General features: G+C 63.4%; 1 protein-coding gene across 6 annotated transcripts in view; it reads left to right on the forward strand.

The window, feature by feature from the left end:
* PNPLA7 (patatin like phospholipase domain containing 7) overlaps positions 1–12,643 on the forward strand; it is a 28,196-nt gene that overhangs the window by 4,858 nt on the left and 10,695 nt on the right. For 4 of the 6 annotated variants that reach the window (XR_008627914.1, XR_008627916.1, XM_055123676.1 and 1 more), the window contains 12 exons: positions 575–658; positions 2,025–2,153; positions 2,331–2,411; positions 2,504–2,612; positions 5,648–5,788; positions 6,005–6,105; positions 6,179–6,325; positions 7,337–7,414; positions 8,018–8,223; positions 8,615–8,746; positions 9,445–9,568; positions 9,769–9,882. Coding sequence is in view for 4 of the 6 variants with exons in the window: in XM_055123676.1 (XP_054979651.1) it covers positions 575–658; positions 2,025–2,153; positions 2,331–2,411; positions 2,504–2,612; positions 5,648–5,788; positions 6,005–6,105; positions 6,179–6,325; positions 7,337–7,414; positions 8,018–8,223; positions 8,615–8,746; positions 9,445–9,568; positions 9,769–9,882 (1,446 nt within the window). In the remaining 2 variants the exon portion in view is untranslated. The remainder of the gene's footprint in view (positions 1–574; positions 659–2,024; positions 2,154–2,330; positions 2,412–2,503; positions 2,613–5,647; positions 5,789–6,004; positions 6,106–6,178; positions 6,326–7,336; positions 7,415–8,017; positions 8,224–8,614; positions 8,747–9,444; positions 9,569–9,768; positions 9,883–12,643) is intronic. The other 2 variants (XM_055123670.1, XM_055123663.1) reach the window with 2 other exon arrangements.

Consider the following 12,643-nt stretch of genomic DNA (forward strand, 5'->3'; position numbering starts at 1 on the left):
CATGTGTGTTTGAGTGGGAGCCAGAGTGTGAGCGTGTGTGTGAGTGCGAGCATGTGTGTGCACTTGTGTATGAGCATGTTTGTGAATTTGAACATGAGTGTGAGCATGTATATTTGTGAGTTTGTGAGTGTGTTTGAGTGCACATATGTGTGAGTCAGTGTGTTTGTGAGTGAACATGTGTGTGAGTGAGCATGTGAGTTTGAGTGTGAGTGTGAGTTTGTGAGTGCAAGCGTGTGAGTGAACATGTGTGTTTGTGAGCATGAGTGTGTGAACGTGTGTGTTTGTGAGCGTGTGAGTGAACATGTGTGTTTGTGAGCATGAGTGTGTGAACGCGTGTGTTTATGAGTGAGCGTGTGAGTGTGAACATGTGTGTTTGTGAGCATGAGTATGTGTGAACGTGAGTGTGTGTTTGAGTGAGCATGTGTGTTTGAGTGTATAGTGTTTGCTTGCGAGCGTGTGTGTGAGTGCGAGCACGTGAGTGTGTGTGTGTGAGTGTGAGCTTGTGTGAGTGTGTCTCCTGTGAGAGCCTGTGAGGGCGGGCCGGCCTCTCCTCTCAGCGGCGGCGGCTCCCCAGCAGGATGGCCCTGAGGTGGCGGTGAAAGAGGTCCTCCCTGGAGACAGCGTCCACAGCCTTCTCAGCATCCTCGATGTCATCACGGTGAGCCCCGCGGCCTGGCAGGCGGGTGTGGGGGGGCAGGAGCTCTGTCCCAGATGGCTCACGACACGGGTCCTCCCTGCCGACCGCCCCTCGCAGGAAAAGCCCCTGGGTCTTGTGTGCCACCGTGGCCTAGCGGGTGTTCCAGTCAGTTCCCGCTGGTCCGAGTGGGAGTCTGGATCAGACTTGGGCTTGGGGTTTTGGCTTGGGACTGAGCGTCTCTCCCAGGCCCGGCGTGGCGCCTTGAGAGACCAGGTGCCTCTGGAGACTCGGGTGCAGGCAGCGGGTGGGCTGGTGCCTCCGTGCCTCTGGCTCCTCTACCTCCTTCCTCCGTGCCGACTCCAGCAGCCCCGTCTGCCCGTGCACCTCGTTCCAGCCAGCAGCCTGTCGGAAAACAAGTCTGGCACTCGCAGCTCTGTGCCCGGAGCCAGTCCTGGCAGTGCCTGGGACCGTGCAGGTCGGTCGGGGCCGGATCCAGCCGCCTCCGTGCCCGGCCATGCTCCAGCTCTGCAGCTCTGCTTACTAAGCTAGCGCTCCACTCGCAAAAGTCCTGGGCACATTTCTGGCCCTGTTCGCTGCTGGCTCCCTGTGGTGCTCAGGGGCCCCGGGCACCCCGTGGCCCGGTGCGTCGGCACATAGCCTGACGCCTGGTCCAGGCTGGTAGATCAGTGCGGGCCCGGGGATGTGGGACTCCTGGGCCTCTGGTGTCGGAGCTCTGGGTCCGTCCAGGGAAATGGTCCTGCCTGGTATCGGACCTGGGTCGGCTGCACGCAAGGGAGCCCTCGTCTGGCACCTCACCTAGGCAGAGGTGGTGTCTCCTGACTGCTCCCCTGCACAGGCGCTACCAGGGATCAGAGCGGGCCCAGCGCAGGCAAGGCCTGCATGTGCGGCCACACCCGGCCCGGTCCTGCTCTCAGCTGGGCTGCTTGTGCACTTTGGGTGTGTTGAAGTTGGCCTCAGTGTCTCGAGGCAGATCTCTCTTGGTCTCTGACAGGTCGGAGGACGCTCAGGGCACCAGCAGTGCCTGGACTCTGCTGGGGGCAGGCTCTGGGGGACCATGTGGGGGGGTTGCCGCACGCTCTGCCGTGAGGTGCTCTCGGTGGGGCACGGCGGGACTGGTGTGGATGGCTCTCCGCCCTCTCCCACGTGGCCGAGCAGAGCCGGGACCCTTCTGTATGCTTGGGGGGCCAGGGAACGTGGCCAAGGTGAGCCCCTGGGGGATGGGGTGGAAGACAGGACTGGGGGACCCTGGACTGGTCACTTCCCGGACTAACAGCTCTCTCTCTCCATCCCCCTTCCCCCTCTGTCCCTCTGCCCCCTCCCCTCCCCGCTGTCTCCTGGCCCCACCCCGGCCCCTCCGTGGCTGCAGAACCACACAGCCCCCTACAAGACGGTGTCCGCCCGGGCTGCCGTGCCCTCCACAGTGCTGCGGCTCCCTGCTGTGGCCCTCCAGGGCGTGTTTGACAAGTGCCCCGAGACCCTGGTGCGGGTGGTGCAGGTGGGTCACTGCCTGGGCGACCATGTCCTGCAGAGCTGGCCCTCCCCACGGGTGGGCCTTGGGGTGCTTTTGTGTTGGCCGGGGTCCCGTCGTGCGCGTGTGCCCCCTCCTCTCCTGGAGGGCCAGCAGTCCCGCATGCTCACGCCGTCCTGGGGCCGGGGGCTGCTGTCCCCCCAGATCATCATGGTGCGGCTGCAGAGGGTCACCTTCCTGGCCCTGCACAACTACTTGGGCCTCACCACGGAGCTCTTCAACCCTGTGAGTGCCGGGCCCCGTGGGGCGGCCTCTGCTCTCCCCCTTGGGCCCCGGGATGGTGGGCTGATGGGGCCTGGCTGCCCCGTGTCCTCCAGGAGAGCCAGGCCATCCCCCTCGTGTCCGTGGCCAGTGTTGCTGCTGGGAAGGCCAAGAGGCGGTCACTGTGTGTTCCTGACGAGCGGCCCCCTGGGCCTGGAGACCCAGGTACAGCCCCCACCAGCCACTGGCTCCCCTGCCCCTGCCAGGAAATGCCCTCCCCGAAGGTCGCCTGCTACACTGCCCCTGACCACAGCTCCCTAACCACACTGCCCCCTGACCACAGCCCTCTGACCACAGCCCCCTGACCACAGCCCCCTGACCACACTGCCTCCTGACCACCCTGCCCCCTGACCACAGCCCCCTGACCACACTGCCTCCTGACCACAGCCCCCTGACCACACTGTCTCCTGACCACACTGCCCCCTGACCATACTGCCCCCTGACCACAGCCCCCTGACCACTCTGCCCCCTGACCACACTGCCCCCTGACCACCCTGCCCCCTGACCTCCCTGCCCCCTGACCACACTGCCCCCTGACCACAGCCCCCTAACTGTCTGCCTTCATCCATGCTGCCCCCGACCACCCAGCCCCCTGACCACACTGCCCCCTGACCACCCTGCCCCCTGACCACAGCCCCCTAACCACCCAGCCCCCTGACCACACTGCCCCCTTACCACACTGGCCCCTGACCACAGCCCCCTGACTACCCTGCCCCCTGACCACAGCCCCCTGACCACACTGCCCCCTGACCACACTGCCCCCTGACCACAGCCCCCTGACCACACTGCCCCCTGACCACAGCCCCCTGACCACAGCCCCCTGACCACCCTGCCCCCTGACCACAGCCCCCTGACCACACTGCCTCCTGACCACCCTGCCCCCTGACCACAGCCCCCTGACCACACTGTCTCCTGACCACAATGCCCCCTGACCATACTGCCCCCTGACCACTCTGCCCCCTGACCACACTGCCCCCTGACCACCCTGCCCCCTGACCACACTGCCCCCTGACCACAGCCCCCTAACTGTCTGCCTTCATCCACGCTGCCCCCGACCACCCAGCCCCCTGACCACACTGCCCCCTGACCACCCTGCCCCCTGACCACAGCCCCCTAACCACCCAGCCCCCTGACCACACTGCCCCCTTACCACACTGGCCCCTGACCACAGCCCCCTGACTACCCTGCCCCCTGACCACAGCCCCCTGACCACACTGCCCCCTGACCACAGCCCCCTGACCACAGCCCCCTGACCACACTGCCCCCTGACCACAGCCCCCTGACCACAGCCCCCTGACCACCCTGCCCCCTGACCACAGCCCCCTGACCACACTGCCTCCTGACCACCCTGCCCCCTGACCACAGCCCCCTGACCACACTGTCTCCTGACCACACTGCCCCCTGACCATACTGCCCCCTGACCACTCTGCCCCCTGACCACACTGCCCCCTGACCACCCTGCCCCCTGACCACACTGCCCCCTGACCACAGCCCCCTAACTGTCTGCCTTCATCCACGCTGCCCCCGACCACCCAGCCCCCTGACCACACTGCCCCCTGACCACAGCCCCCTAACCACCCAGCCCCCTGACCACACTGCCCCCTTACCACACTGGCCCCTGACCACAGCCCCCTGACTACCCTGCCCCCTGACCACAGCCCCCTGACCACACTGCCCCCTGACCACACTGCCCCCTGACCACCCTGCCCCCCGACCACCCAGCCCCCTGACCACACTGCCCCCTGACCACCCTGCCCCCTGACCACAGCCCCCTAACCACCCAGCCCCCTGACCACACTGCCCCCTTACCACACTGGCCCCTGACCACAGCCCCCTGACTACCCTGCCCCCTGACCACAGCCCCCTGACCACACTGCCCCCTGACCACAGCCCCCTGACCACACTGCCCCCTGACCACAGCCCCCTGACCACCCTGCCCCCTGACCACAGCCCCCTGACCACCCTGCCCCCTGACCACAGCCCCCTGACCACACTGCCTCCTGACCACACTGCCCCCTGACCACAGCCCCCTAACTGTCTGCCTTCATCCACGCTGCCCCCGACCACCCAGCCCCCTGACCACACTGCCTCCTGACCACACTGCCCCCTGACCACAGCCCCCTAACTGTCTGCCTTCATCCACGCTGCCCCCGACCACCCAGCCCCCTGACCACAGCCCCCTGACTACCCTGCCCCCTGACCACAGCCCCCTGACCACACTGCCCCCTGACTACAGCCCCCTGACCACACTGCCCCCTGACCACAGCCCCCTGACCACCCTGCCCCCTGACCACAGCCCCCTGACCACCCTGCCCCCTGACCACAGCCCCCTGACCACACTGCCTCCTGACCACCCTGCCCCCTGACCACAGCCCCCTGACCAAACTGCCTCCTGACCACACAGCCCCCTGACCACAGCCCTCCTGATCACACTGCCCCCTGTCCACAGCCCCCTAACCACACTGCCCCCTGACCACAGCCCCACACTGCCCTGTGACCATAGCCCCCCTGACCATACTACCCCCTGCCCACACTGCCCCCTGATCATAGTACCTTCTGATCACACTGTTCCCCCTGGTCCCTCCAAATTTCCCCCATTAGTCCCCCCAGTATCCTCCCTGACCCCCCACCCCCCAACCACACTACTCCTGAGATCCCCCACTGCCTCCCCTGACCTCACAGCCCATGCCCCCCCCCACGCCATCAAACATGGAAAGAAACCATCTCCAAGGAAGGAGCACTGAGTGATGGTTGGGCAGGAGGCAGGGTCACAAGAACTGGGGGTATGGCCCCCACCTGGCTCAGCACAAGCCAGTGCCTAGAGGTGTGGGTCAAGCTCATGGGGAGCCCCAGAGCCCTCTGCTTGCCATGTCCTGTGTCTCCCAGGACGCACCTGAACAACCCAGGTTTAATCCCAGGTACTGCATGAGTGAAGCCAGGAGTGAGCCCTGAGCACTGCCAGGTGTGGCCCCGAAATGAACATAGTTAGGTAGATAGCGATGCATAGGTAAACAGGCAGATGAGCAAACAGGTAGGCCCATCCATAGGCGCCCAGGTAAGTAGATAGGTAAATAAATGGGTAAGCAACTCGGGAGGGCCCAGGAGCCCCCAGGGCTGATGCAGGCTTGGCCCTTGCTGCGGCACCCAGCACCCCAGGTGTGGCTCTGCCCTTTGCAAAGGTATCTCTCCCCTCTCTGCAGACCGAGGGGCCAGCCATGCAGCGGCCAGTGCACCCCTGCTGAGGAGAAGCCACTCTGTGCCACTGCCCGCTGCCCACGAAGAGGTCTCAGACGAGCTCAGCAGTGCCCAGGCGGGCGACCAGGGCCCTTCAGCCCCACCAAGTAAAGGCATCCCCGGCACTCCCTGGCTCTGAGTGTTGGCGCGTGGATGCCGGGCTATTCCCACTCCTTGTGGTGGGGGTCCCCGGGCAGCCCGAGGGGGGTGAGGGGTCTGCAGTCCTGGGCGTGTTGCCTGTTGCCTCTGGGATGCAGGGGCCTCTCTCTAGGCGCCCGAGCACGTCCACGTCGGCCAGAGCAGCCCCGTGTTGCTGTTTGCAGGGTGTGCTGCAGGAACCCCCTCCGACCCTAGTGGCACATGTGACCGAGCCACCGTGCACCTTAGCTCTGAGGAGCGGCCCGACGGCGCCATACTCGGCAAGGTAGGCCTGTGCACAGGGTCCCGGGCTGCAGCCAGCTTCCCGCAGCCTGCTGACGGCGCTCCATGTCCTCCAGTCCAGGAAGAACGTGACGGTCACTGAGACACCCTCTGCGGTCTTCCACTACGCAGAGAGTGACCTGGACGAGCCTGTGGCCAGCAGGAGGACGGATGCCATCCTCAGAGCCGCCAAGAAGGACCTGCTCACTCTGATGGAGCTGGACGTGAGTGGGCTCTTGCTGCAGTGGGCACGTTCCCTGGCACCTTCAGCACCCTGACCGGCCTGAGACCGGCGGGGCCTCTCCAGGCACCTGCACAGGCAGCGTGTCCTGCCCGTGTCCACCCTGGCTGTGCTGCTGCTCTGCAACAGCCTGGTGCTGTTGGGGTGGTCTACTCACTGGGTCCTCGGTGCTGTCACCTCAGACCAGGTCTCAGTGTGTCACCTCCTCAGGCCTGGTGTTGGTGCTGTGACCTTTCTGAGAACTGTTCTCAGTGTTGTCACCTCCTCTCACCTGGTCTCACCTCCCAGTGCTCACCCATGTTGCTGTGGGCTCGGACCTCCTGCACCCTGACTCCCTGCTGCGTCTTGCCCCTGCCTCGTTCTTTGCCCCTCCCTTCTGAACTGCACTGTGAAGGCTCCGTGGGGGTCTCCTGTCTGGCCGTCCCTGTGTTGCCTCGGCTTCAGGGGCTGCGTGAGAAGGCAGCGCTCGGTGCAGGCTGGGCATGCGCACCTCCCCAGCACCGCAGGCCCCTGTCAGCGTCTCTCAGCCACGTGACAGTGGCCAGCGGTCTTGAGCTCTGTTGGGAGTCAGGAGAGCTCCCTGCTTGCCACTCGCTGCTCCCTGCTGCACGGGGAATGGGGGTCCAACATGGGGCTGCTCTGCAGACGGTCTGGCCTTGGCTGTGGCCAGGGCCCGTGCTCTGGTCACTGAGTCCCCATGGGAAGGGGCTGAGCTCGGTCCAGAGGAAAAAGTGGCTGTCAGGCCCCACAGTGCTCTGGGGTGCAGGGATGGTTCCAGTGGGGCTGGGGTCCGGCGGGAACTGCGGCTCACACCACCCCACCCACCCCTGTGCTGTCCCCTCTCCCAAGCCCACAGACTTCGTCCTAACATGGGAGATGGAGGCATCCTGTCCTCTGACCCCTCTCAGGCGGCTGCGTCACTGTGCCAGTCTCCCCTGGGGACAGATGGGTGACTCACAGAGCCTCCTCTGCTGACTCCTGTGTCTGTCCTCAGGACCCTTCCCTGCTGGACGGCCGGGTGACCCTCCTCCATGTCCCTGGGGGCACGGTGGTGTCAAGGCAGGGCGACCAGGTGAGCTGTGGCCATCTGTGGGAAGCTGGTGAGGGTGTTTGTGGCCACTGAGCCCACCTGCCCTGTGCACAGTCTCTGGCCGAGCACTGCCTCAGACCCGCTAAGGCCCAGGTTCCCCCTGCACGGCAGTGTCACTACCAGGCAGCACGTTCTGTCACACTGTCCCCAAACGGGCCTTTGGTTCCTGAGGAAACGGGGCGCCAGGCACGCCCGAGTCCCAGCACGTACTTGCTCTCCCATTTGGGAAGGCCGGGGCATCTGCTTTGGGCCGGCCTGGCCTGCCGTCCTCTGTCCCCTTCCGTCCAGAGCCCTCTGCAGTGCTGAGGTGCAGAAGGCCCTTTGTGGGCGGTGGCCAGGGCCAGCCCAGGGGCCCAGCCGGCTCTGAGTCTGTCGCGTGTCTCTGCCCTGTTCCTGAGGCAGCCGTGGGGTGGCCCCAGGAGGGACCCAGACAGCCGGGTTGGGGCACAGCGGAGGGCCGCTGGGGCCCCACCAGCGGGGCCAGGCCACGGGAACTGTGCTCAGGGAGCTGCTGGCGAGGACAGGGGCTTCTGGGAGGGACGTGCCGGGGCCACTAGGCTCTGACCGGCGCCCTGGCTCTGCCAGGATGTGAACATCCTCTTCGTGGTGTCGGGGCTGCTGCACGTGTACCAGCGCAAGATCGACAGCAGTGAGGACACCTGCCTGTTCGTCACGCGTCCCGGGGAGCTGGTGGGCCAGCTGGCCGTCCTCACGGGGGAGCCCCTCATCTTCACCATCAAGGCCAACCGCGACTGCAGCTTCCTGTCCATCTCCAAGGCTCACTTCTATGAGTGAGTTTGCATGGCTCAGCGTGGACCAGAGCCGGGGCAGGCCAGGGTGGGACAGAGTACAGGGGCCCGGGCTCTGGCCTGCTGTGTGCCAGTTCCTGGGTCCACCTGGCCCCTCCTGGCCCCTGAGAGCCGCTGGAAGCTGGCCCTAGGCAGAGCCCGCAGTCCCAGCCCCCGCCACGCTGCCCTCTTCCTCCACCGACTGCCCTGCTGTCACCTCCTCCCGCCCGACCTCTTGCCTTGACAGATGCCGTGGGGGTCACGATGGAGAGGCCACCACTGCCCGAGCCCGTGGCCACAACCTCTGCCGTGGGGGCAGACGGGTCTGGCTGTGGGTGGCAGGGGAGGGAGGATGGTGAAGGGAGGACCTGGCAGTGACCCGGGCTGCCCGCAGGATCATGAGGAAGCAGCCAAGTGTGGTCCTGGGTGTGGCGCACACCGTGGTGAAGCGCATGTCGTCCTTCGTGCGGCAGATGGACTTCGCACTGGACTGGATGGAGGTGGAGGCTGGACGCGCTGTGTACAGGTGAGGCCCGTCATGGGCAGAGCAGGCATGCCCCACACACGCCTGCACACCAGGCTCTGGTCGCCGTGGTCATGGTTCCTGAATGCCAGTGTCTGCATGGCCATACCCAGTGACCCTGTGTCCCATGACCTGTCGGGCTGTGGGCTGTGGGTTGTGTCCCTGTGGGCTGTGCCCCTGTGCCCCTCTGTCTCTCTGTCTCTGTGGCCTGTGGACTGTGTCCGTGTGTCCCTGTGCCCCTGTGCCTCTCTGTTCCTCTGTCCCTGTGGCCTGTGGACTGTGTCCCTGTGGCCTGTGGACTGTGTCCCTGTGGCCTCTGTCCCTGTGGTCTGTGTCCCCCTGTCTCTGGCCTGTGGACTGTGTCCCTGACCGCTCACATATGAGCACATTCATCTTTAACAGGAAGTGCCTATTTTCCTTTTCTTTTCTTTTTGGGTCACACCTGGCAATGCTCAGGGGTTTCTCCTGGCTCTGCACTCAGGAATTACTCCTGGCGGTGCTTGGGGGACCATATGGAATGCCGGGGATTGAACTCGGGTCAGCCGCGTGCAAGGCAAACGCCCTCCCCGCTGTGCTGTCGCTCCAGCCGGACAGGAAGTGTCTTTTGGCCGCCAGAGGCCTGGGCTGTTGGGAAGCTGGTCTGGGGTCCGGAGTCCCCGGCGGGCAAGGCTGGGTGCCCAGTGTTGTACCTGTGCCCGCAGGCAGGGGGACAAGTCAGACTGCACGTACATTGTCCTCAGCGGCCGGCTGCGCTCAGTGATCCGGAAGGAGGACGGCAAGAAGCGCCTGGCCGGGGAGTATGGCCGTGGTGACCTCATCGGAGTGGTGGGTCCCCCCGCCCCTGGACCCTGTGGCTCTGACCCAGTGCTTCTGTCTGTGCTGCTGTATGGGCCAGCAGCCGAGTCCCCGCCCCTCAGGAGGAGGAGCAGCTGCGCCTCTCGGGTGGGGCTGCTGCCCGCCACGGGCTCCATGGGCCGTTGTCCATGGGGTGGCGGCCCTGGGGGACGCCAGCTCCTCTCGCACAGGTGGAGACGCTCACCCAGCAGGCCCGAGCCACCACCGTGCACGCAGTGCGGGACTCGGAGCTGGCCAAGCTGCCCGCGGGAGCACTGACGTCCATCAAGCGCAGGTACCCTCAGGTGAGGCTTTGCCCAGGCCCGGTGGGGGCCAGGCACCAGCTGCCCCTTTAGGCATCAGCAGTGAGCATGTCCGCCCAGCGCCCAGCGCAGGGGCTGGAGTCGGCGCTGGGCCCCCCGCCCTCCCGGAGCACCCCTGTGGGCAGGGCCCTTGGCCCGAGCACTCCGTGTTGTGCGTGGGCCCAGCCTGGGTGGTCCCTCCGCACACTGCTGCCCAGGAGCAGTGGGCACGAGCCCTGGACCGAGTGGATGGCCTGGCCTCTCCCTCATGGTCTCCTGAGCACCTTAGATCTGCTGTGGCTGGGGACGGGGCTGACCTTGGCTTTGTGTCACCTGCCACGATGGTGCCTGCCACTGTAGCAGGTGGCACTGCCACCCCACTCTGTCTGTGACGCTGCCATACCTGGCACGTGTGGTGCCTGGTGCTGCCATAGCTGGCACAGGCCGTGGGTTTCTGGGTTTCAGGGAGGGACCCAGCAGCCATGTTGCTGCCAACCCTCTCGGGCACCGGCCATCCTGCCAGGCTGTGCCCGTCCCTGGCAACCTCTCGGTTCAGAGCTGGCCTGCTCCTTCTCCTGGGTGACGCTTCTGGCTGTGGGGATGCGGCTTCTGGGTGCAGGGTACACGCCCGAGGGCTTGAGTGCGAGCTGCCCCTCGGAACAGGGTGGTGGAGTGGGCTCAGAAGGCCCCACACGTGCGTGTGTGGCACTGCCCACCCCAAGTGTGATTCTTCTTGACTGTTGTCCCAGCAATGCTCAGATCATAGTAGTCCGAGCTGTGCGCTCCGGGCTGGAGGGGCAGGCCCCAGATCTGACCTGAGTCGGCTGTGTGTCAGCCAGGGACCCTCCCCCCATGCTCTCTCCAGCCCCCTGTGGTACTGCGCTCCATCCCCACGTGGTTAGGCTGTTTTCCCACCCTGGATGGATGTAAGAAGGAGAAAACGGGCCAGGCTGGTTGGTGATCAGTTGCCGTTTATTCCAATCTCTGTCTGCTGTTTATTCCCCGTGTGCCTGTTCCAGTCTCACGAGCCCCATTGCAGTCTCGCGCTGCCCCTCATTCCCGTCTCCTACGTCCCCCCGCTCGTCTCCCCACACTCAGTCTCGAAGCCTAGTCTAAGACCAACCTCCAAGGGTTGAGGGTAGTAACTACACCTAGGTCAGATAGCACAGTCAGCTTGCAGAACCTTTCCCTTCCTTCCAGGGAAGCTCTTCTAAGACAGAGATCTCGGCTAGGAGATCCGCTCAAGGGTGGAATTTCATCTAAGGACATACTTCTCCTTTCCTTAGTCTATAAACCATCATCTCAGGAGATTTATTCTTAATAATCTTTCTAGCCATTTTGTAAGAGACATATTAATCTTATAGGGTGGCTCTCCTGGGGCATCTCACGTGATGATCCCACACTACAGTTCTCTGACCAGATTAGTCCTTCCTAACCGTAGCAGGGTCCTTGTCCAGTCACTTCTCATTGGGTCATTACAGGATTCGACCACGACCATGCTCTTTAACTTATTAAAAGTTTTATGTCACTTGGCCTGTCCCATTTTGATGCCAGGATAGCTTACAGCTTGCCCTGGGTTCATCCAGTCCCTTCCTTGGGACCCTACGTTTGGGTGCTAGGAACTAAGGACAACTGAGGCTTAAGTCAAGTAAATATGACAGATGCCCAGGAGTAAATACTGTTTGGAGTCAGTTAACTCCCAAGTTATAAAAGCATGGCATTAACTGTCTTCCTCTGTCTATACAAGAATTGCTCTAAAGTAAACTATGCAAAAGACATAAGGAAAAGAGAAAAACAATATTTCTCTTACAAATACAAATCCAGAGATCTCTGAAGAATTTGACTTTAAAAATCACAGGTACTGCTTCAGGGTGATGGTGATTGTAGGGGAAGCAGAGCACAGAGAAGAGCAGTGGGAATGCCTCGGGAACACTGTGATGGGTGTAACCCAGTAACCCTAAGTTCCCTGTGGCAAGGGAGAAAGGACAAACCAGTGTTATCCTACAGCCCCCCCACATATGGGTTTTATTTGGAGGTGACACCTGGAGTTCTTACAGCTTCCTCCTGGCTCTGTGCTCAGGGGTCACCCTGCGAGGTGCTGGCGATGGCCACCCTATCTCCCATCGACCCCAGTTCACGGTGCGATGGGGAATCAGGCTCTCAGCACCATCTCCTTTACAGCTTCTCTTTTTGCCCATTGATGTTCTCATTTCTGTGTGGACACTTGGCTCACACGAAGGTTTGCCTCACATGGGGCTGGAGCGGTAACACAGCGGGTAGGGCATTTGCCTTGCACGCGGCCGACCCGGGTTGATTCCCAGCATCCCATATGGTCCCCTGAGCACCGCCAGGGGTGATTCCTGAGTGCAGAGCCAGGAGTGACCCCTGAGCATCGCCAGGTGTGACCCAAAAAGAAAAAAAAAAAAAGTTTGCTTCACACCCTCAGACTCGATCAGCTTTGCTGCGTCTCCTCAGGGCTTTGGCTACAGCCTCGCGTGGCTGAAGGTCTAGGCGTGCTGGTTGGGTGGGGCCCCTGGCCATGGCTGCAGAGGACACCCCTGCCCCTTCCTTTGCGTGAGGCGTGCAGCCCACACTCAGTGAGGGATTGCAGTGCAGACTAAGGGGCAGCCCGTAGGGGGCGTCCTCTGTGAGCTCTGAGACCCAGGGTACTGTGTGAGCTTCCAGAAGGTTCTGTGTGGTGGACTCAGACCCAAGCGGGCATAGCTTCTCAGCAGCTTGTGCTCTGGTTGGCCACGGCAAGTAG

The sequence above is a fragment of the Sorex araneus genome, chromosome 1 (genome assembly GCF_027595985.1).
Source record: "Sorex araneus isolate mSorAra2 chromosome 1, mSorAra2.pri, whole genome shotgun sequence".
NCBI lineage: Eukaryota > Metazoa > Chordata > Mammalia > Eulipotyphla > Soricidae > Sorex > Sorex araneus.